Source organism: Danio rerio, chromosome 8 (assembly GCF_052040795.2).
Source record: "Danio rerio strain M-AB ecotype USA chromosome 8, GRCz13ab, whole genome shotgun sequence".
Classification (NCBI taxonomy): Eukaryota; Metazoa; Chordata; class Actinopteri; order Cypriniformes; family Danionidae; genus Danio; species Danio rerio.
The window spans coordinates 37,067,668-37,091,665 of NC_141028.1; the positions used below are offsets into that span (position 1 = coordinate 37,067,668).

Consider the following 23,998-nt stretch of genomic DNA (forward strand, 5'->3'; position numbering starts at 1 on the left):
ATAATATTTTTTTCTTCTGGAGAAAGTCTTATTTGTTTTATTTCAGCTAGAATAAAAGCAGTTTTAATTTTTTATGAACCATTTTAAGGTCAATATTATTATCCCTCCAATAACTTGCCTAGTTACCCTAATTAACTTAGTGAAGCCTTTAAATGTCACTTTAAGCTGTATAGAAGTGTCTTGAAAAATATCTAGTCAAATAATTTTTACTGTCATCATGGCAAAGAGAAAATAAATCAGTTATTAGAGATGAGTTATTAACACTGTTATGATTAGAAATGTGTTTAAAAAATCTGCTTTCCATTAAACAGAAATTTAGTACAAGAAATAAACAAGGGGGCTAATAATTCTGACTTTAACTGTATATAATTAAAAATGTATATTTTATATATAATTTTATAAATATCTTATAAATATATTTTATATATTTTTATATATAATTTATAATTTTTATTTTGAAAAATATAATTTAGACAGTAGTACTCAAGGGTCCAGGGGTCTGTTCTTCGGACCTCGCTTAAATAATCTAAGAATATATTACAGATCCTGGATCTTTTAATCTTGATAACTCATCTTAGGCTAATTTGGTTCTTCAAAAAAGTTTGCGAATCAGATTAAACTGATCTGAGAGGTGTTGTGACTGTGTGTTGTGACAGATCTATCGATCCTCAAAATCATTATCAGCAATACAACGATTGGCTGACGGCACAGCAGCTTGATGACATCTGATTAATGCACAGTTATCAAAATTACATGAAATCCGTAGTAAACGGTTCGTTGAATCTGATATGCAATAACAGAGTTGTGAGTTACGTGTTGGAGCAGAGCAGTTCTCTTCCTCTGTCATATGGTCATCCTTCAATAAAAGCTGAATATAAAAAATATATATTAGTTAGACAGCAGTACTCAAGGGTCGCGGTCCCCACTATGTCAGACCTTACTGTGTGTGTATTGAGGACTAAGTGTGTTTCACAGCTTCTCTAACATGCCTCTGGTCCCCACAATGTTACACTAGTGCATGGGTTCACCAATTAGGACACACACTCTATTTCATTTCTAGATTTTGATTAAGAAAATAATTACAATTAAATGCACTACTACTACAACAACAACTACTACAACTACTACTACTACTACTACTACTAATAAAAATAACAACAACATTAAACACACCTCATCAGAGTTGTGGGTCACGTGCTGGAGCAGAGCAGTTCTCTTCCTCTGTCATATGGTCATCCTTCAATATAAGCTGAAAATAAAAAAATTTATATTAGTTAGACAGCAGTACTCAAGGGTTCCGGTCCCCACTATGTCAGACCGTACTGAGTGTGTATTCAGGACTAAGTGTGTTTCACAGTTTCTCTAACATGCCTCTGGTCCCCACAATGTTACACTAGTGCATACGTTCACCAATTAGGACACACACTTCTACTTCTACTACTACTACTAATAATAATTATTATTATTATTAAATTTAAACACACCTCATCAGAGGGTTGTGGGTCTCCTACTGGAGCAGAGCAGTTCTCTTCTTCTCGTCATATGATCATACTTCAATGAAAGCTGAATATAAAAAACACAAAATAATAATTAGACAGTAGTACTCAGGGCTCCTGGTCCCCACTATGTCAGACCGTACTGTGTGTGTATTGAGGACTAAGTGTGTTTCACAGCTTCTCTAACATGCCTCTGGTCCCCACAATGTTACACTATTGCATATGTTCATAAATTAGGACACACACTAAGTTAAATAATTACAATTAAATGCACTACTACAGCAACAACATCTACTACTACTACTACTACTACTACTACTAATAATAATAATACTAATAAACATACCTCATCAGAGAGTTGTCGGAGCAGTTTTCTTCTGCAGTCATATGGGCATCCTTCAATGAAAGCTATTTAAAAACAGCTTTGTTATACAAGTCATGTCATGACTATAAAGCTTTCATGACAGTCTTATGAACCCCCCTTTAAAGTAAAGCATTACCCAATTAATTAAACTTTTTTACCCATTAAGACAAGAAGAAGATATTAAGAGATTGATTTCATTATCTCTTATGGATGATGCAAACTCTTTATTTTTGAACAGATTTACCCTTAATCTATATTAACATTAAAAAACTCTTAGCTTTGCTGAATGTATTAAGGATTAATGTATTAAGTAATCAAAATGTCAAACCTTTCTCCAAGGCCAATCACATGCGCCATAGTCAAACGTTATTTCCTCTCCAAAGAAAATATCCCTGATTGCAAAAAGGCACAAATGAGGTTTTCTCTGAACAACGATCTTATTGACAGTGCAGTTAGGGTGCAGATCGTCCTCATGATCGGCATCAATGCTGCAAAACTAAGAGAAAAGAGCAGGCAACATTTTAATTATGCCCTCTCATAGCAATAAAAAGCTAAACTATGGCATGAATACAAACACAATGAATATAATATATACATGTACATTTGAATGGGGAAAACACTTAACCACCTGTTCTTGTTTTACCATATAAAGTCAAACATAAAGACAGTATTTTTATTATATCTCATATATGCTTTGCTTCCACAAGCTCTATCATTTGTACTCAACCACAAAACTTCCTTTAATAAATGTGGACAACGCAAACTCTGACCTAAAAGATTTAATGAAATGTGTAGGGTTCAAAAACTACAAAAACCTCACATTAGCATCCTCTCTGTGTGTGAATTATAAATACAGTAAACCTTTTGAAGTGGATCAGAACCTTTCCTCAATGTTGTTCTAATACTATTGAACACCTGTTCTTCTTTCTTAGGACAGTTTTAAAGAACTTTTTTTCCACTTTAATTGTTTACAGGTCACACTTTACAATCAGGTTTTATTAGTTAATGTACTACTACTTACTAACATGACCTAGTAATGAACAATGCATGTACAGCATTTATTAATCAGTTTAACATTTACTAATTACTAATGCATTATTCAAATCTACATTCATGCTTGTACCAGTAATAATGCATTGCAATAATTAATGCATTGTGCGTGTTCAACTAGTAATGAACAACTTTATTTTCATTTACTAAAGTTAACAAACATGAACAAATACTGTAATAAAGTATTATGTATTGTTCATGTTAGTAAATGCATTAACCAGCATTAACTAATTTAACCTTATTGTAAAAGGCTACCATTTGACAGCAAATAAATAAATAAAACACACACAGTGAACATTTATGTATTATAATTATTTATCTAAAATAAAACGTTTCTACACGTCATAGAACAATAAATTAAGTACATTTCTAGGACCAGATAGCCCCACATTTTAATTATAACCTCTAACGTTATATTACTACATTAACGTATAAATAGTATATAATAGTGTCATTTCAGGATTAACGTTAAATGTTTAAAGCAATTAACCATTTAAAAAGTACGATACAAGAACTATGAAAACATACCTTAGTAACCTTCTATATATTCGGTTTCCAGTGAATGGGTCTTGTCAGTGGAGCTGGTGATGTGTTTCTCCGCATCTTTTAATGGTTTTATCCTCCGTCGATCCATTTAGCCGCCCGGTGATTGGTGACTGTCTGACCGCGGCTCATGCACTCCACCCCGGCCTCTGACTCACGTAGCACCGGGCAGTTAGCACGTTAGCACATTAGCGCGAGTAACTTTTACTCGTGTAAACAAGTTAAATTACATACCGAACTGTAGTTTGTGTCTTATCAGTGTTATATTAATACGTAATTTGAAACAACATCGATTAAAACACCCAGGAAATTCGTTAAAACATTTAATTAACTATACCTGATAACTGTCAAAATATGCAACATAAGTATTTGTCATATAACCTATTTTATTACATTATGATGGTGAAAAACATTCTAACTTACCCAAAAATTCGAATAATTTGATGATAGATCTTAATTAAGTTGATTAAAGTCGGATTCATTTATGAGATTGCGCATGTGCAGTAGACAGAGTGTGTGAATTGCGTCAAGTGTGTGTCAGGGTGCAGTACCGCCATCCGACTACAGGACCGCTATAGAGCAGTGCGCCGACACACACTTACACACTCAATTCAGGTAAATGGTCAAGGTGGGGATCAGTGAAAAAACTGCACTAGGCATATCAGCAACGCCCCCTGAGTCTTTTAAAGGCAAAACATAGTGGGGACCGGGCGATCGGTCCCCACTATGTTTTTGGTCCCCCCTTTGTGAGTGTGCTATCATGCTGAGGTCCCCACCATGTAATAAAAACAAACACACACACACACACACACACACACACACACATATATATATATATATCCATGGGCCACTGTAAAGTAATATGGTTCTGTCATAACGTTTTGAATGAAAATCTGCATTTGGATAAGACACCTTTAGTATAGTTTTGATTTTAAGGCATAATAAAGATCAAATGCAAGTACGAGTGAATTTACATTGAAAATTTCAAACGCATCAAGAAAACCATGTGCTAAGGAAATTTCAAACCATTTGGAACGCACAGAGACGAGCTTTTGTGCAAAAATGAACTTAAAGGTGCCTTTAAAAAAGTGTCAAAGTACTTTTGAAAACAAAAAAGCAAACCCCCAATAGGTGGCAGCAAGAGGCCGCTTTATTTGAGTAAAGCATTGAACGATTCATTCAGCCAAAGAAGCCAATAGGATGAACGGACAGTTGAATCAATCCCTGAATCATCGACTCACCCGAGTCTTCTTGGCGAAGGCCTGAATCGTTCGTGCAGGGAAACGTCGCTGTGTATTATTCAGAGATGGCCAACTGTTCTGCTGTTTATTTTATTTATTTTACTATCAATAAAATTAATATTAATAATAATAATAATATTGCCGGAAGTTGTACAGCGCATGCGTCACGTGTTCATCATCAGCATCCATGACAACCGTCCTGTGGGTGTTGTTTGAATCTCGCTGTGTCGATTGGCATCTGATCTCTGCGTCCTCCGTGACAATTTTTCCAGATTATCGATATTATTGATCGTTGGATACGTCGATTGATCGCCTGCTGTTCCCATCACTCAGGTTTTACCCTTTTTATTACGCTGTGCTTTGTGTTTGTGTTCAGTATGTCTTGTGTTCACTACAGGTTCCAGAGTCGACTCACCTACGACTCGGTCCAGTTTGAAGGCCTCAACATCAGCGCGGGGGAGCTGAAGCGGCAGATCATGAGGAGCAAGAGGCTGAAGTTCTGCCAGCTGAAGATCAGCAACGCCCAGACTGATGAAGGTGAGTTGAGGAAAAGACACTTCAACTGTTCTACGCTAACATTAGATGCGTTATATCAGACACTTCTGGAAGCTGTAAGGTGGTGCTGATGCTGACATGTAGGGATGTTTTGGCTGTTTTAAAAGGCTAATGGCTCTCAAAGTATACCGTGCTCCATAATTATGTGCTGATTCTGATTTTATTTTGCTGTCAGAATACACAGATGATGCTCTCATCCCTAAAAACACGTCGGTCATCATCAGACGGATCCCTGCGGCGGGACTGAAGTCCTCAAACAGAAGATTTGTTGGGTAAGTGCTGTGAAATGAGCACACGCGTCCTCTGTTAGATGTTATATGAAGACTCCTGGTCTGTCCCTGGTGTTTTAGTCACACAAGCTCCTTTGTTTTGCAGACATCAAGCTGGACGCTGGCGTGAACCTTCACCTAGAGCTGATCCTTCACTCCTCTCACTGGAGCAGTTGTTGAAGGTATTGAACAAATGAATAGCACAATAGCAAAACGCAATGTAAAGCACACAATATACGCACACGCACTCAGCTTCTTAGGGAGATTTGAGATTGTTTGAAGGGTTGAGGGTGAAAAAGATTCAAATGTGCAAATGCCTGTGAAACAGACTGAGAATCTGGCTGAGGCAAAGGCGTCAGAGGAGGACAAGCTGAAAGCGGTGATGTACCAGTCCAGCCTGTGCTACTACTCCAGCAGGTGAGCGTTCAGACACTGACAGGTTTGCTTTGTGAGAGATGTCTGAGCTGATTCTCATGGTTCTGATGTTCACTAGTGAGGCCATGAGGCTGCTTGGGATCCCGGGACACCACATTAGGCACTGCCCCACTAATGTGGTAACTGGGTTTTCCAAGCTCACGGTTGCTGTGAACTTGAGCTCTTGTCCTCATCAGTCAGATTGTTTGCTCAGAGTTTGACTGTCACTCCTCAATTCACAGGGCAGCCGCTCCGCGCCGCACAAGCGCATCCGGAAGAGCACAGGGATTCCCCGCAGCTTCCTGTTGGAGGTGGACGACCCAGACCGAAAGGGAGTCATGATAGACGGCAGCGGCAGATACGTCATTCCCATCATAGACGCGTGAGTAAACTGTACTTGGCATAGCCGCATGTTCTAGTGTTTGTCCAAATCTCACATGATGTCTGCTTGTGTGTGTTTGCGCTCGATCTGTTCAGTGAGGCCTATGCTGCTGAGAAGAGAAAGAGGCCGTCCTTCTCCTGCCAGACCGAGCCTTTGCCCTCCTCGTCCTCAGCAGGTGCGGCATCTTCGGTCCGGGACGCCGGAGGGAAACGGTCCCGCTCCCCATCTTCACCAGAGACGCGCGGCGACCAGAAGAGACCACGTCGCTGAGAGACCTTCATCCAAGAGACCTGGAGCCGACGTGTAAATATTGTACATAGTTTATTAATAAAAGATAATAAAGATTATAGCCGCATGAACTGTGTGGACTGGTTAACCTTCACTCCAGCAGTGCAACACACACACACACACACACACACACACACGAATGAATTCATAAACACAATATCATGAAGTTTTGCTTTAATTTAGGAAAAGAGAAACTCTTCTGGGCTAAAATCTGATGGGTTTTTTTCAGCGTTCTTACTTCAGTCTTTAATGTCAGGTGATCCTTCAAATGTCAGTGTAAAGTGTTGAGTACACTATTAGTGCTCAGTCGTGTTTTTCATAGTTACCAGTGCCGATGGAGTTTTTTGAAGCGTCATATTCTGCTGGAAACGTTTCATTTGAATGGTAATGTCCCATAAGCGGAGGTCTTGTGAGTAACTTCACAAGTCGGTCAAAGTCTACACCGGTGACAAGCTCATCTACTCCCAGAACCTGCTACTCTCTACCTACACGTTGTCAGCTGATGTTTCAAAACCTCAACACTCGCGTACAGAACAGCCTCAGCGTCTGCACCACTTATCGGCACTAGCTGCAAGTCTACACCCCCTCTGTCCAGAAGTGAGCACAGCCTCTTGGTACCATCCCAGCAAGCATTTTTTTGGGGTGTTTAAAGGTGCCAACTGACCATCAAAAGTAAAAATGACTCATTTTATCTCATCCCAACAGGGAAACCACCAACAATAAAGAATGAGTTACTATCTGGTGTCATGGCTTTGCAATTAAAACAAGTTTAGTTATAATGGAGGTCATTGGGGGCAAAAACAGCCACTTGAACAATATGAACAATACATAAGGGTTAAAAGTCTAATAGACGGCTTGGTTAAAACCAGGCTAAATCTAGGCTGTCAGTGAGTGTGCACCCCTAACCCCGCCTCTCACAGTGACCTCACTAGCTCCGCTGAGTGCTTTGTGTCTCAGATTGCATGCAAGTCTGCAGCCAGATACTGCTGGAAGCTAGTCATCAAATACACAGGAACGAATGACTACACGTGTCAATCTGTCTATTAAACTATCTAATCTGTCTAGTCAGTCTTTTATTATCTTTTATATGCAAAAATATTCATTCATAAAAACATATGTATATATGAACACTGGGTCAAATAGGGTCCGTGCATTTTAAATCTAATAACAAAAATAACCCAATGTTGGTTTTGTCCATATTTAAATGAACGTGTGTAAACGCACGCTTTGATCAAACCTTTTATTCCCCTTGATGATATTGTGCTTTTTTTTCCCCTCAATGCCCTCCAAAGTTTCAATGTTTGGCCGTGTCTGCCATATCTGTTTTGTTTAAAAAAAAAAAAAGGAAAAAAAAGGAATGCATCGGTTCCTGCATGTAGAATTCAGAAATCTCATGGCATTGAAAGAAAACTGGCAGCTGTTGAGTGCCGAGGTCAAAGGTCAGATGAGCAGGCATCACACCTGATAAACACCTGGGGCAACTGTACAGTAAAAAAAAAAAAACAAAAAAAACAACAAGATTAAGAAATATTGCTTTAATTTGAGAGAGACAAAAAAACTCTTCCGTGTTAAAATTTGATGTTCCTCCAGCGTTCTTACGTCAGTCTTTAATGTCAGGTGATCCTTCAAATGTCAGTGTAAATTGTTGAGTGTACCATTAGTGCTCAGTCGTGTTTTTCATAGTTACCAGTGCCGATGGAGTTTTTTTTTTTAGAGCGTCATATTCTGCTGGAAAAGTTTCATTTTAATGGTAATATGCCATGAGCGGAGGTGTATGAGTAACTTCACAAGTTGACCATAGTCTAGACCGATGACATGCTCATCTACTCCCAGAACCTGGCAGAACGAAATGTTGCAGCTCGTCCGGTCTTCAATGATGAGCCCAAAAGAGGCCACTTCACAGAGCCGGCCCAAGGCTTAAGAGAACTGAGAGGCAGGACAAGATGGCGGGCTGGACTTGGTTAACTTTAGATTTTACACAAATCTCATTGTTTTGTTTTTCACCTAAAATAGTAATTAAAACATCCAAGATGTGTTTTGCCTCATCAAAATGTGGAATTTGATCAGCAAACTACTCATTCTAAGACAACTATGCCTTGGGCTAAATGACTTGGCTTCAAGTACGATGCCACACGATTCAGAAATGAAGGTACAGACTGCACAAACAGATAAACGACATGATGCATCTCATTTCACCACAACTAAAGGCAGCGACAAAAAAAAAGTCAAGCTCTCACGATGATGACATTTCTCATGCAACCCTTTAGCAAGCCTACATAGTATTTATGCCTAAAAGTCACTGCATGGGTAAATAAGAAACAAGCAACACACACACACACACATATATATATATATATATATATATATATATATCCATGGGCCACTGTAAAGTAATATGGTTCTGTCATAACGTTTTGAATGAAAATCTGCATTTGGATAAGACACCTTTAGTATAGTTTTGATTTTAAGGCATAATAAAGATCAAATGCAAGTACGAGTGGATTTACATTGAAAATTTCAAACGCATCAAGAAAACCATGTGCTAAGGAAATTTCAAACCATTTGGAACGCACAGAGACGAGCTTTTGTGCAAAAATGAACTTAAAGGTGCCTTTAAAAAAGTGTCAAAGTACTTTTGAAAACAAAAAAGCAAACCCCCAATAGGTGGCAGCAAGAGGCCGCTTTATTTGAGTAAAGCATTGAACGATTCATTCAGCCAAAGAAGCCAATAGGATGAACGGACAGTTGAATCAATCCCTGAATCATCGACTCACCCGAGTCTTCTTGGCGAAGGCCTGAATCGTTCGTGCAGGGAAACGTCGCTGTGTATTATTCAGAGATGGCCAACTGTTCTGCTGTTTATTTTATTATACTTATCGCAATGATTTTACTACTACTATCAATAAAATTAATATTAATAATGATAATATTGCCGGAAGTTGTACAGCGCATGCGTCACGTGTTCATCATCAGCATCCATGACAACCGTCCTGTGGGTGTGATGGGGTCGATATACCGGAAGGCGGAAGGTTGATGACGTCGACAGAGTAATGGCGGCGAATTCAAACAATCAAAATAATTCAAAGAATAGAAATCGAGAAAATAAAGTTGGGAATGGATCGGAGACTCTAAGAGTAGAGAATAGTGGTGAAGAGGAGGAAGAGGATGATATGGATATAGGATGGACACAAATAGAAGGACGATACGGGAAAAAAGCATCTAGGAAAAGGAAAAAAGGTAAGGAGGATGCATCGGAAAGTAGTTCGCTAGCGAGTGAGGAGGAAGGGGTTGGAGAAAAAGCCAAATTAGGATTTAGGATAATATTAAGATTCAAGGAAGAAACGGGAGTTTCAGGAATAAATCCAATGATGTTGACACATGAATTAAAGAAACAAGTAGGTGAAATCGCATTCGCAAAGGTGCTTCAGGATGGTGCGTTAATGATTGTGTGCAAAAACGAAGAACAGAAAAATAAGGCAATGAAAGTAAAAACAGTGGGGAAGAAGGTTGTTACGAGTAGTAAGATCATAGGTCAGAATTCATGGATATTTGGCGTGATAAAAGGAGTTCCTATTGGGGTAACAATGGAGGAATTAAAAAAGAATCTTGATGGAGGTAAAGTCATAGACGCAGTTAGATTGAAGATGAATAGAGAAGGAAGAAGAATGGACAGTCTGTCGGTGCGCATTAAATTTGAAGGAAGAGAAATGCCAGATAAAGTCAGAATGGGATTCATCAGCTACCCAGTTATAGAATACAATGCACCTCCAATGAGATGTTACAACTGTCAGAGGTATGGGCACACAGCAGCTTTATGTAAATCAAAAATAAGATGTGCGCGATGTGGAGGGGAACACGAATTTGGAAAGTGTGAAGAAGGAGTGGAGGTGAAATGTTGCAACTGTGGAGGAGGACATAATGCTGCATATGGAGGTTGTGAGGCAAGAAAAAGGGCAGTGGAAGTTCAGCAGGAAAAAGAAAAAAACAATCTAACTTACGCTGAAGCAGTAAAGATGGTGAGGGAAAAGAGGAAGTCAAATGAAACAGTAAGATTGGATTCAGGTAAGAAAAATGAAGGAGAAGAAAGAATTGGTGAAAGTAGGTCATCAGAGGATTTGGCGTTAGTAAGCAAGAAAAATTTTGTACTCTTCATGGTAGAAGTAATTAACTGCACTGCCCAAACAGAAAGAAGAACAGAAAAGATACAAATAATAATTAAAGCAGCAGAAAGGTATCTGGAAATAAAGGGTCTGAAGAGTGATGATATAAGAAGAAGCCTCAGTTCAGATTTTCAAGAGAGTCAGGAGATAGGAATAGGTTAGTAGGGTTATGTTGAGAATCCTACAATGGAATGCAAGAAGTCTATGTGCTAATGGACAAGAGTTTAAGGGATATTTAAGTAAAATGAAAGAAAAACCTAATGTAATATGTATTCAGGAAACTTGGTTGAACTCAAGGTTAGATTTTGTTTTAAAGGGATATGTAAGTGTAAGAAGGGACAGGGAAGAAGGTATAGGTGGAGGTTGTGTCACGTTTATAAAAGAAGGAATGCCTTATAGAACTTTGGAAAAAGGAGTAAACCTGGAATATATAGTGATAGAAATATGGTATGGAATAAAAGAGTATGTTATAATAAATTTTTATAACCCATGTAAAAAACTAACAATGGATAGTATGGAAGAAATTAAAGGTCTAAATGAAGAAAGGGTTATATGGTGTGGTGATTTTAATGCACATAATACACTATGGGGAGGAATAATAACAGATAGAAATGGTATGGTAATAGAGGAGATTATAGAAAAGAAAAATTTGGTATGCATGAATGATGGAGGATATACACGAATGGATGTAAATACAAGCAAAGAATCAGCACTTGACCTAACAATTGTGTCAAATTCACTGGGTGGAATTACAGTATGGGAGGTCATAAGGAAATGCTCAATTGGAAGTGACCATTTTCCTATTATTAGTTCAATTATAAATAGTGAGAATAAGAATGTTAATAAAGGTAATTCTGGAAAATGGAAGTATGAGAAAGCTGATTGGGAGAAATTCAAAGAAATAAGTGAAGAAGGGTTGAAAAAAATTAAGATGAATGAAGATATTGAAATTGAAAGGCTATATGCAGAGTTAAGTAATGTAATTCGGCATGCAGCAAATGAAAGTATTCCAAAGAGTTCAGGAAAAAGAGTAGGGAAAATGGTCCCATGGTGGAATGACCAGTGTACAATAGCAGTAAGAAAAAAAAGGAAGGCATTTAAAATTCTAAAGAGAACACATAAATTGCAAAACTTGATAGAATATAAGAAAGCTCAGGCAGAAACTAGGAAAATAATCAGAGAAAAGAAGAAAGAATATTGGAGATCGTTTTGTAATGAAATTGGGAAAAGTACTCCGGTTGAGGAAGTATGGAATATGATAAGAAAAATGAGTGGTATTAGAAGAGAATATGAATACCCAGTATTAAATGTAGGAAGCAAGAATGCAGTAAATGTTAAAGATAAAGCAGAAATGTTTAAAAATGAGTTCTTAAAAGTAAACAGCTCCAATAACTTGACAAATGAAAGTAAGAATATGAGAGAAAGAGTGTTATCCGGGAATTGTAATATAATGGAAAAAAGGACAGTTACCGAAGGTACGTTAGATGTCTTGTTCACCTTTTCAGAAATGAAAAGGGCATTAAAATACACCAAGACATCAACTCCAGGACAAGACGATATAAGCTATGTGATGTTAAAAAAGTTAAGTGAAGAGTCACTAAGGAAAATTCTGGAATTTTATAACAGGGTGTGGGAAGAAGGAAAATTGCCTCTAGAATGGAAGGATTCATTAATTATACCCATAAAAAAATCAGGTAAAGACCCTAGTAATCCTTTAAGCTATAGACCAATAGCACTAACATCACACATGTGTAAATTAATGGAAAAAATGATCACTGACAGACTTGGGTATCACTTGGAGAAAAATAACTTTTTCTCCCCTTATCAAAGTGAATTCAGAAGTGGAAGAGGTACAATGGACTCAGTTATTAATTTAGAAACAGACATTAGGAAAGCGTTAACTAATAAGGAAACAGTAGTGGCAGTTTTCTTTGATATTGAGAAAGCATATGATATGCTATGGAAGGAGGGCCTGTTAATTAAGTTGAACCAAATAGGAATAAGTGGTAGACTATTTAATTGGATTAAAGAGTTTTTAATTGAAAGATATATTAGAGTAAAGATTGGGAAAGATGTGTCGAGTAGAGGAATTATTGAAAATGGTACTCCACAAGGCAGTGTTATAAGTCCTTTGTTATTTCTAATTATGATTAATGATGTTTTTCAAGTTTAGAAAGAAATATCAATAAATCTCTGTTTGCAGATGATGGAGCTCTATGGTTAAGAGGCAGAAATGTGGATCATATAGTTAATAAAATGCAAACAGCATTAATTAAAGTTGAGAACTGGTCAAATAAATGGGGTTTTAAATTTTCAGTGGAAAAAACCAAATATATTTTCTTTACAAACAAAAAAAGTAGTATTGACCTAAAACTGAAAATATATAATATAGAATTAGAACAAGTAAAAATGATCAGGTTTTTAGGTATGTGGTTAGATTCTAGAGCTACATGGAGTAATCACATCAGTAAGATGCAGGAGAAATGCAAAAGAATTTTGAATGTAATGAGATGTATTTCTGGGCGTGAGTGGGGAGCAGATAGACTAGCTTTAAAAACTATTTATGTAACAATGATCAGAGCAATTTTAGATTATGGTTGTGTGGCATACAATTCAGCAGCAAAGTCACAATTAGAAAAACTTGAAAGAATACAATCCCAAGCTCTTAGAATTTGTTGCGGAGCATATTCTTCCTCTCCAGTTCCAGCTTTGCAGGTGGAGATGGGGGAAATGCCAATTCAACTAAGAAGGAAACAACTGATATTGACATACTGGGCAAGAACAAAAGGCCAAGAGGTTAATCATCCTGTAAAAACACTAATGGAGGTATGTTGGGAATATGGGAAAAAGAAAATTAATAGCTTTAACTGGATTATTGAGGAATTAGTGCAGGAAATGAAATTAAATGAATATAATATTATACCATCAATAGTTCTACCAACAACACTTTTATGGATATTACCACAACCAAAAATAGACCTCAAATTATTGAAAGACAGACAGGAAAAAGGACATGAGTTAACAGAGGGATATCTAACAAGAGAGTATATCGGGACAAAATATGATCAGTATACACACATTTTTACAGATGCATCAAAAGATCCGCAAAGTGGCCGGGTGGGGATCGCATATATTATTCCAAGTTTAGATGTGTTAGAAGGGAAAAGAATATCTAATCATTTGTCAGTATTTACAGGAGAGCTGCTAGCAATTATGCTAGCAGTCAACAAAGTTTATGAAATGGATCTAAACAAGTCGATAATATGTTCTGATTCAACTTCAGCGTTACTATGCCTGGATATTAAAAAATCGGAAACTAGACAGGACATTATAATAGAAATTCTTCAATTATTACAAAATTTAGAACAGAAAAACAAAATAGTTGAGTTTGTATGGGTACCAGCACATTCAGGAGTTGAGGGCAATGAAGCAGCAGATAGATTAGCAAAAACAGTAATGGCAAAAGAGAGGATAGAAATGAAAATCAGGTATAGTAGGGCTGAACTTAAATCAGTAATTAAAAAGGGAATACACAAAAAGTGGCAAATAAGTTGGGACAATGAACAAAAAGGCAGACATTTATATGCAATACAACCAAAGGTAGGACAGATTTTGAAATCATGGGGGAGCAGGAAGGAGGATTGTATTCTTTCAAGAATAAGGATAGGACATACAGGGCTGAACACTACATTACACATGATAGGAAAACATCCAACAGGGTTGTGTGATGGATGCGGAGAAAGAGAGACAGTAGAACATGTAATCATTAGTTGCAATAAATACACAGAGGAAAGAAATATGTTAATTAATGACCTACAGATAAATGATGAACAAATAACACTGAAAGAGTTTTTATATCAGGAAGGAAAGAAATGGTTGATTCAATTCTTAAAAAGAACTCAGTTAATACATAGGATATAGAATGTCTAAATATATTTATTTAATTAACTTAATTATTATTTTATTTATAACAATATTAAGCTTTCTCCTCTCATCTACTATGTTTTCTATGTCTCGGCTGTGAAGGACCTGAGCTGTAGATGGAGGAGCTGAACACGCAGCAACATCGAAGGCTCGGGTTTTGAAGAGTCAAGAGGTAAAAAAAAAATATATATATATATATATATATATATATATATAAATAAATAAAAATAAGAGAGTCTCTGATCCATAACCCACAGTAGGTGGCGGTAATGCTCTGATAAGAATGCGAACCGCCAATAAACACCAGGAAGAAGAAGAAGAAGAAGTCCTGTGGGTGTTGTTTGAATCTCGCTGTGTCGATTGGCATCTGATCTCTGCGTCCTCCGTGACAATTTTTCCAGATTATCGATATTATTGATCGTTGGATACGTCGATTGATCGCCTGCTGTTCCCATCACTCAGGTTTGACCCTTTTTATTACGCTGTGCTTTGTGTTTGTGTTCAGTATGTCTTGTGTTCACTACAGGTTCCAGAGTCGACTCACCTACGACTCGCTCCAGTTTGAAGGCCTCAACATCAGCGCGGGGGAGCTGAAGCGGCAGATCATGAGGAGCAAGAGGCTGAAGTTCTGCCAGCTGAAGATCAGCAACGCCCAGACTGATGAAGGTGAGTTGAGGAAAAGACACTTCAACTGTTCTACGCTAACATTAGATGCGTTACATCAGACACTTCTGGAAGCTGTAAGGTGGTGCTGATGCTGACATGTAGGGATGTTTTGGCTGTTTTAAAAGGCTAATGGCTCTCAAAGTATACCGTGCTCCATAATTATGTGCTGATTCTGATTTTATTTTGCTGTCAGAATACACAGATGATGCTCTCATCCCTAAAAACACGTCGGTCATCATCAGACGGATCCCTGCGGCGGGACTGAAGTCCTCAAACAGAAGATTTGTTGGGTAAGTGCTGTGAAATGAGCACACGCGTCCTCTGTTAGATGTTATATGAAGACTCCTGGTCTGTCCCTGGTGTTTTAGTCACACAAGCTCCTTTGTTTTGCAGACATCAAGCTGGACGCTGGCGTAAACCTTCACCTAGAGCTGATCCTTCACTCCTCTCACTGGAGCAGTTGTTGAAGGTATTGAACAAATGAATAGCACAATAGCAAAACGCAATGTAAAGCACACAATATACGCACACGCACTCAGCTTCTTAGGGAGATTTGAGATTGTTTGAAGGGTTGAGGGTGAAAAAGATTCAAATGTGCAAATGCCTGTGAAACAGACTGAGAATCTGGCTGAGGCAAAGGCGTCAGAGGAGGACAAGCTGAAAGCGGTGATGTACCAGTCCAGCCTGTGCTACTACTCCAGCAGGTGAGCGTTCAGACACTGACAGGTTTGCTTTGTGAGAGATGTCTGAGCTGATTCTCATGGTTCTGATGTTCACTAGTGAGGCCATGAGGCTGCTTGGGATCCCGGGACACCACATTAGGCACTGCCCCACTAATGTGGTAACTGGGTTTTCCAAGCTCACGGTTGCTGTGAACTTGAGCTCTTGTCCTCATCAGTCAGATTGTTTGCTCAGAGTTTGACTGTCACTCCTCAATTCACAGGGCAGCCGCTCCGCGCCGCACAAGCGCATCCGGAAGAGCACAGGGATTCCTGTTGGAGGTGGACGACCCAGACCGAAAGGGAGTCATGATAGACGGCAGCGGCAGATACGTCATTCCCATCATAGACGCGTGAGTAAACTGTACTTGGCATAGCCGCATGTTCTAGTGTTTGTCCAAATACCACATGATGTCTGCTTGTGTGTGTTTGCGCTCGATCTGTTCAGTGAGGCCTATGCTGCTGAGAAGAGAAAGAGGCCGTCCTTCTCCTGCCAGACCGAGCCTTTGCCCTCCTCGTCCTCAGCAGGTGCGGCATCTTCGGTCCGGGACGCCGGAGGGAAACGGTCCCGCTCCCCATCTTCACCAGAGACGCGCGGCGACCAGAAGAGACCACGTCGCTGAGAGACCTTCATCCAAGAGACCTGGAGCCGACGTGTAAATATTGTACATAGTTTATTAATAAAAGATAATAAAGATTATAGCCGCATGAACTGTGTGGACTGGTTAACCTTCACTCCAGCAGTGCAACACACACATACACACACACACACACACACGAATGAATTCATAAACACAATATCATGAAGTTTTGCTTTAATTTAGGAAAAGAGAAACTCTTCTGGGCTAAAATCTGATGGGTTTTTTTCAGCGTTCTTACTTCAGTCTTTAATGTCAGGTGATCCTTCAAATGTCAGTGTAAAGTGTTGAGTACACTATTAGTGCTCAGTCGTGTTTTTTTTTTTTTATTATTTATTTATTGCAGAACAAAGCCAGCATACATAGCTAGCAACAACTATATACAAGCCAGGGTTTGCATTAAATAAAAATACATAAAGAAATTTCAAATAATAATAATAATAAAATAAAGACATTACAATAATAAATGAATAACAATACACAGAAAAAAAAGAAAAAAAAAACTCTGGGGTGAGAATTAACTAGTTATTATATAAGAAATTTTCTCAATAAAATCGGACCATGCTTTGATTGTATGGGGTTTAGCTCTGTTAATTCTTGCAGTGGAACGTTCTTACAGTGCAATATTTTTTAGTTCAATAAGCCACATTTTATCCGCTGGAAATGAGGGTTCATGCCATATTTTAAATATAACTTTCTTGGCTGCAGTTAGTGCAGTATGAAATATCCTGCGTTGGGAATTGTTTAGGTTTAGATCATAATCATCATTCAATAAACAGATATTAGGGTATTTGGGAATGAACATCTCACACAATTCTGAAGTAGTTTGAAATACCTTATCCCAAAATGTACTGATAAGTGGACATTCAAAAAACATATGCATGTATGTCCCCACAGAGTTTGAATTACACAGTGTACAAAAAGGGGTAGGTAACCGTTTCATGCGGTGAAGCACATATGGAGTTGCATAAGCCTTGTGGATCAGTTTATAGTGTATGAGTTGATGGGCAGGATTCTTAGACATCACCTGGATACTTTCCCATATCTAGTCCCAGTTCAGTTGGTAAGAGGACAGTTCCTTTTCCCATATTGTGATGATGGGGAGTGCAACAGAGTCATAATTAAGCAGTTTGTTGTAAATGCATGAGATTGATCCACGTGACTGAGAGAAATTCACACAGTCCCGCAATGGATGATTGTCCAAATTACAGTTCCACGGAACTCCATAAGCGCGCATTGCACTTCTCAGCCTTAAATACAGAAAGTAGGAATGTCCGGGGAGATTGTAACCTTCTTTCAAATCCTGGAAAGACCTCAAGCCCTGGTTGTCGAAGATATCACCCAACACAGAAATACCTTGATCTGACCACAGCTTATATATAAAGGGCTTACCCCCAGATTGTAAATGATAATTGTTCCAAATCGGAGATTCTTTTGTAAATTTGTTGGTGCATCCAGTAAATTTGCAAACATCATACCATATTTTAAGGGAGTCAACCACTATTCTATTATCAATTTTTTTTACTTTCTTTTAGGTAATCCCGTAAATAACAAATCTTGTAGTCGGTGTGGATGCACAGCAGATGATTCAATGTTACGCCAAGCAATATCAGCATCTACTTCCAACCAAGTCTTAAGACTGCGCAGTCGACATGCCCAGAAATATAGTTGAATGTTAGGAACTGCCAACCCCCCTTTAGCAGGTGTTTTTTGTAATGTTTTAAGTTTAATTCGAGGACGTTTGTTGTTCCAAATAAATTTAGTTATAATGGAATTTATTTCTTTAAAAAACGTCTTATGTGGAGAAAGAGGAATCATGGTAAATAAAAATAGAAGTCTAGGTAGAACATTCATTTTGATAATCGCAATCCTACCTTGCAGAGAGAGTAATAGTGCGCCCCATCTCTCTAGGTCCTGTCTGATATTGTTGAATAAGGAACTATAGTTTTGTTTGACCATCACCTGAAGTGAAGGAAGAATCTGAATTCCTAAATATGTAAATGCGCTATTAACTGGAATTGAAGCGGGCACTGACGTGATATCACTTCTCCCCGACAGTGGCATTAGTACAGATTTCTCCCAGTTAATCTTATACCCACTCACTTTTCTAAAATCATTAAATATTTTAAGACATTGAATAATAGAGGTAGAAGTATCTGACATATATAGTAGAATATCATCAGCGAACAGAGAGATGTGATGTTTAGAATTATCTATAATGATAGGGGCGATTACATGATCCTGACGAATTGCCTGGGCCAAAGGCTCTAACGAAAGGGCAAACAACAATGGTGACAATGGGCAGCCCTGTCTTGTGCCTCTGCCCAGCAGAAAAGCACTTGAGCAGCTCAACCCTGTTGACACCCTTGCAGCTGAATTACGATACAGAGTTTGTACCATATGTATAAAATTTGGACCAAAGCCCAGACACTTCAAAACTGACCAGAGATATGTCCATTCGACCCGGTCAAAGGCTTTCTCTGCATCTAGTGAGAGAATAGCACTTTGATCCTCAGTAAGTTTGGACTTGTCCATGATATTTAAAAGTCGTCTGACATTATCCATAGCAGAGCGACCCTTAAGAAAGCCTGTCTGGTCATGGGAAATTATAGAACCGGCAATTTGATCTAAACGGCGGGCTAGAACTTTTGCGTAAACCTTAGTGTCTGTACAGATTAGTGAAATCGGCCTGTAACTAGAGCAGCTAAAGGGGTCCTTCCCTTTTTTAAAATCAGTGAGATAAGGGCAGTATTCTGATCTCTGTGAAAACAACCTGTATCTATTGCAAAATTTAAGGAATTTAGAAGGAGTGGTCCTAGCAAGTCCCATATCACCAAATACAACTCTGGGGGTAGACCATCTAGGCCCGGGGCCTTTCCTTTATTCATTGACTCTAGAGCTTCTTTTACTTCACTTAATGTAATTGGAGAGTCTAAAAATTTCTGTTGCTCATCACTTAGGCAAGGGAGATTTAGTTTTGATATAAATTCAATTGTTTGTTGATCCTCTATCCCCACCTCGGAACTGTAAAGATGCTCATAGAAGTTCTTGAATGTAGCATTCACCTTGTCCGGAGCAGTATGCAGGGTGCCCATACTATCCTTAATGGCTGTTATTGATGACATTGCCTCATTATGTTTCAGCCTTAAAGCTAATAATTTAGTGGGTCGTTCTGCATTAAAATTATAATTTTGTTTGGTGCGATGAATCAAAAATTCTGCCTTTCTTAATAAAATTGCATTGCAATCAGATTTTAAATTTCCTAAAATCCTGCTCTTCTGTTCTGAAAAAGTTTCCTTTAAGTCTCTCTCTATTATTTTAATTTGTTTTTCTAAATGATTTAATTCTTTAGTTTTAGATCTATGTTCATAGGAGGCAAATGATATACAGTTCCCTCTCAGAAAACACTTGGTTGTTTCCCATAAAATCTGCGGATTAACTGCTGAACTGGAGTTTTCTGAAAGAAACATGGTCAGATTATCTCGTAACTGTTTAATAAAATCATCTTTCAGTAGCAGAGTTGTGTTAAAGCGCCACCTTTTTGTCCTTTGAAATCCTGTAGGGGGTGATAAATTACAAATTACTGCCGAATGGTCTGAAATGAGCATGGGGAGAATACCTATGTTATTTACACTCTGAATTAAATATTTTGATATAAGAATATAATCTATTCTTGTAAATGTCTTGTGTCGGGAAGAATAAAAGGTATAGTCTCTACATTTTTCATTCTGCAGCCTCCAGATATCACACAAGTCATTATCCAAAATAAGCTCATTCAATGCCCGGGAAGACTGGTCACTGTGTACAGCGGACGGTGCGGAGAGAGACTTATCAATAGAGGGATTGACAACTGCATTAGCATCCATACCCACTACCAGATTGTAGTCACCAAAGCTAAGGAGGAGCTTGGTAAGCGAAGGAAAAAAAACTGTCAAATTTATTTGGGGCATAGACTGAAACAAAAGCTATTTTTAAACTATTCCAGGATCCCAAAACATATGTGATCGCCCCATGATCATCACTCCCTGATTTCTCTAATATAAATGGGAATCTTCTATTTTGAAGTATTAGCACTCCTCTTGAAGCGCTAGTGTAAGATGAAGCGGCTATAATTTTAAAATGTCTATTTTGACAACGAGTAACATCTGAGGCCCTGAAGTGGGATTCTTGTATGAGAGCTATATCGGCTCTCTTGCGATGTAAATAATCCAGGCATTTTGTTCTCTTTACCGGTGAATTCAAGCCATTGACATTCCACGATATCACGTTGATATCATTCATAACAGAACGCATAGATTAAACACTTAACAGATACAGTGATCATTTTAAACCCATAAATAGCACACATGTAATCAAGAATGTCTCCCCAGAGAACCATCAAATTGAATATATAATAAGAAAAAGCAAACCCTGTTAACAACAACGAAATGATTAAATTAAATAAAAACAGAATAAACAAAATATAAATGGCAGCCTGTAGAGAGAGAATACAGTCTCTCTTACCTGCCTGGAAAATAAACAAATTCGAGGCCATGCGCTCGAGCTGCGCGGCTATACCCAGGGAGCCGTGTCTCGCCTAATCAAATGTCCATATCAGTAATACAACTTAAATTCCTACTTGAAATATGTAGTAAGCACCCTTTATATGAGGCAAAATTTAGTCAGTTGATAGCGCCGTCAGGTTTTCTCCCATCGGAGTGTCAGCATTTAGCGATGAGACGAACTTCTCCAGATCTGTGGGTGTTTTGAAGAGAATTTGCTCACGGCCGTTTAACACTTTCACCACTGCTGGGTATAACAAGAAAGACTCAATGCCCAACTGTTGGAGACGTTTCCTTTTTTCTGACATGACTTTCCTTTTTTGAGACGTGCCCTTGCTGTAATCGGGGAAGAACCATAGTTTGGTTCCTTCGTAATTTAGGGATGAAGAATTTCTGGCTTCCTTAAGAATCGCTTGCCTGTCATTGTACCGGAGAAGTTTGAAAATCAAAGTGCGCGCTTTCTTTCTGGAGGAATCTTCGTTCGCGTACAGGCGATGTGCGCGTTCAATCTCGATCACCTTCCCTTGCAAGGCCGGCAGCCACTTAGGAATCTGGGTCTGCAGGAACTGAATTGCATTGCTGCTTTCCGCGCCTTCAGGTAAACCCACCAATCTTAGATTATTTTGTCTGGCCTTGTCTTCGTAAAGCCAAAGCTTCTCCTGTAGCTCCTCCACACGCGACGTGCTGGCAATCGAATCCTTTTTAATATCGCGCACTGTGGATTGCATATAATCCAGTCTGTCGCCGACCGCTTTGACATCATTTTCCAGGGAGTTAAGACGTGTAGAAATCTTTGAAATTTCCTCCCGAACGATCGCAGACATACTTAGCTTTATAGCGCTCAGTTGTTGTTCGAGCATCTCGGCAATGGCGTCGTAAAGGCGTTCGTCATCTTTAGGTCGTTTTTTGGAGGGCGAGTGTAGCAATTCTCGTTTGGATGCCATCTCTGACGTCTCTTAACAAAAGCGAATACTTAAAACCTCAGTTTAAAGCTCAGTAGGAATATTTATAAAAGAAAAGGACATCTGAAGCAGAGCGCGTTTCACTAAGCAGCCATCACCGTCCGTTGCGCATGCCCTCAGTCGTGTTTTTCATAGTTACCAGTGCCGATGGAGTTTTTTAAAGCGTCATATTCTGCTGGAAACGTTTCATTTGAATGGTAATGTCCCATAAGCGGAGGTCTTGTGAGTAACTTCACAAGTCGGTCAAAGTCTACACCGGTGACAAGCTCATCTACTCCCAGAACCTGCTACTCTCTACCTACACGTTGTCAGCTGATGTTTCAAAACCTCAATACTCGCATACAGAACAGCCTCAGCGTCTGCACCTCTTATCGGCACTAGCTGCAAGTCTACACCCCCTCTGTCCAGAAGTGAGCACAGCCTCTTGGTACCATCCCAGCAAGCATTTTTTTGGGGTGTTTAAAGGTGCCAACTGACCATCAAAAGTAAAAATGACTCATTTTATCTCATCCCAACAGGGAAACCACCAACAATAAAGAATGAGTTACTATCTGGTGTCATGGCTTTGCAATTAAAACAAGTTTAGTTATAATGGAGGTCATTGGGGGCAAAAACAGCCACTTGAACAATATGAACAATACATAAGGGTTAAAAGTCTAATAGACGGCTTGGTTAAAACCAGGCTAAATCTAGGCTGTCAGTGAGTGTGCACCCCTAACCCCGCCTCTCACAGTGACCTCACTAGCTCCGCTGAGTGCTTTGTGTCTCAGATTGCATGCAAGTCTGCAGCCAGATACTGCTGGAAGCTAGTCATCAAATACACAGGAACGAATGACTACACGTGTCAATCTGTCTATTAAACTATCTAATCTGTCTAGTCAGTCTTTTATTATCTTTTATATGCAAAAATATTCATTCATAAAAACATATGTATATATGAACACTGGGTCAAATAGGGTCCGTGCATTTTAAATCTAATAACAAAATTAACCCAATGTTGGTTTTGTCCATATTTAAATGAACGTGTGTAAACGCACGCTTTGATCAAACCTTTTATTCCCCTTGATGATATTGTGCTTTTTTTTCCCCTCAATGCCCTCCAAAGTTTCAATGTTTGGCCGTGTCTGCCATATCTGTTTTGTTTAAAAAAAAAAAAGGAAAAAAAAGGAATGCATCGGTTCCTGCATGTAGAATTCAGAAATCTCATGGCATTGAAAGAAAACTGGCAGCAGTTGAGTGCCGAGGTCAAAGGTCAGATGAGCAGGCATCACACCTGATAAACACCTGGGGCAACTGTACAGTAAAAAAAAAACAAAAAAACAACAAGATTAAGAAATATTGCTTTAATTTGAGAGAGACAAAAAAAACTCTTCCGTGTTAAAATTTGATGTTCCTCCAGCGTTCTTACGTCAGTCTTTAATGTCAGGTGATCCTTCAAATGTCAGTGTAAATTGTTGAGTGTACCATTAGTGCTCAGTCGTGTTTTTCATAGTTACCAGTGCCGATGGAGTTTTTTTTTTAGAGCGTCATATTCTGCTGGAAAAGTTTCATTTTAATGGTAATATGCCATGAGCGGAGGTGTATGAGTAACTTCACAAGTTGACCATAGTCTAGACCGATGACATGCTCATCTACTCCCAGAACCTGGCAGAACGAAATGTTGCAGCTCGTCCGGTCTTCAATGATGAGCCCAAAAGAGGCCACTTCACAGAGCCGGCCCAAGGCTTAAGAGAACTGAGAGGCAGGACAAGATGGCGGGCTGGACTTGGTTAACTTTAGATTTTAC

The 23,998-nt window shown here is 38.7% G+C and overlaps 3 protein-coding genes across 11 annotated transcripts in view; 2 read left to right on the forward strand and 1 right to left on the reverse strand.

The window, feature by feature from the left end:
* Positions 1–3,987, reverse strand: part of LOC141375838 (uncharacterized) — a 488,480-nt gene extending 484,493 nt beyond the window's left edge. For 5 of the 8 annotated variants that reach the window (XR_015944743.1, XR_015944761.1, XR_015944760.1 and 2 more), the window contains exons 1-6: positions 3,439–3,609; positions 2,189–2,356; positions 1,843–1,904; positions 1,485–1,563; positions 1,174–1,249; positions 814–868 (exon numbers count right to left, since the gene is read on the reverse strand). The gene's annotated coding sequence lies outside the window, so the exon portion shown is untranslated. Of the gene's footprint in view, positions 1–813; positions 869–1,173; positions 1,250–1,484; positions 1,564–1,842; positions 1,905–2,188; positions 2,357–3,438; positions 3,610–3,876 lie in introns of those variants that run through there. The other 3 variants (XR_015944744.1, XR_015944742.1, XR_015944745.1) reach the window with 3 other exon arrangements.
* Positions 3,988–4,897: 910 nt separating this feature from the next.
* LOC141375824 (E3 ubiquitin-protein ligase RBBP6-like) lies at positions 4,898–8,120 on the forward strand. Of its 2 annotated transcripts, XM_087265009.1 has the most exons (7): positions 4,898–5,231; positions 5,425–5,521; positions 5,625–5,700; positions 5,847–5,935; positions 6,012–6,072; positions 6,175–6,314; positions 6,410–8,120. In XM_087265009.1, the coding sequence occupies exons 1-7, from the start codon at positions 5,072–5,074 to the stop codon at positions 6,582–6,584; spliced, it is 798 nt and encodes a 265-aa protein (XP_087121135.1). In that variant the 5' UTR covers positions 4,898–5,071; the 3' UTR covers positions 6,585–8,120. The 2 variants fall into 2 exon arrangements, with proteins under 2 accessions (XP_087121135.1, XP_087121136.1); XM_087265010.1 differs by lacking the exon at positions 6,012–6,072.
* Positions 8,121–9,626: 1,506 nt separating this feature from the next.
* LOC141375830 (E3 ubiquitin-protein ligase RBBP6-like) lies at positions 9,627–16,777 on the forward strand. Its single transcript, XM_087265045.1, has 8 exons — positions 9,627–9,839; positions 14,789–14,858; positions 14,944–15,352; positions 15,546–15,642; positions 15,746–15,821; positions 15,968–16,056; positions 16,296–16,424; positions 16,520–16,777. Exons 3-8 carry the CDS (start codon positions 15,193–15,195, stop codon positions 16,692–16,694), a joined length of 726 nt encoding a protein of 241 aa, XP_087121171.1. The 5' UTR covers positions 9,627–9,839; positions 14,789–14,858; positions 14,944–15,192; the 3' UTR covers positions 16,695–16,777.
* The last annotated feature ends 7,221 nt before the right edge of the window (positions 16,778–23,998 follow it).

Excerpts from the sequence above, each read along its gene's own strand:
- LOC141375824 (XM_087265009.1), top strand. The coding sequence starts at position 5,072 with ATGTCTTGTGTTCACTACAGGTTCCAGAGTCGACTCACCTACGACTCG. Across the intron at positions 5,232-5,424 it reads CAACGCCCAGACTGATGAAG|AATACACAGATGATGCTCTC; the intron begins GTGAGTTGAGGA and ends TTTTGCTGTCAG. Across the intron at positions 6,073-6,174 it reads GGCACTGCCCCACTAATGTG|GGCAGCCGCTCCGCGCCGCA; the intron begins GTAACTGGGTTT and ends CTCAATTCACAG.
- LOC141375830 (XM_087265045.1), top strand. The coding sequence starts at position 15,193 with ATGTCTTGTGTTCACTACAGGTTCCAGAGTCGACTCACCTACGACTCG. Across the intron at positions 15,353-15,545 it reads CAACGCCCAGACTGATGAAG|AATACACAGATGATGCTCTC; the intron begins GTGAGTTGAGGA and ends TTTTGCTGTCAG. Across the intron at positions 16,425-16,519 it reads GTCATTCCCATCATAGACGC|TGAGGCCTATGCTGCTGAGA; the intron begins GTGAGTAAACTG and ends CGATCTGTTCAG.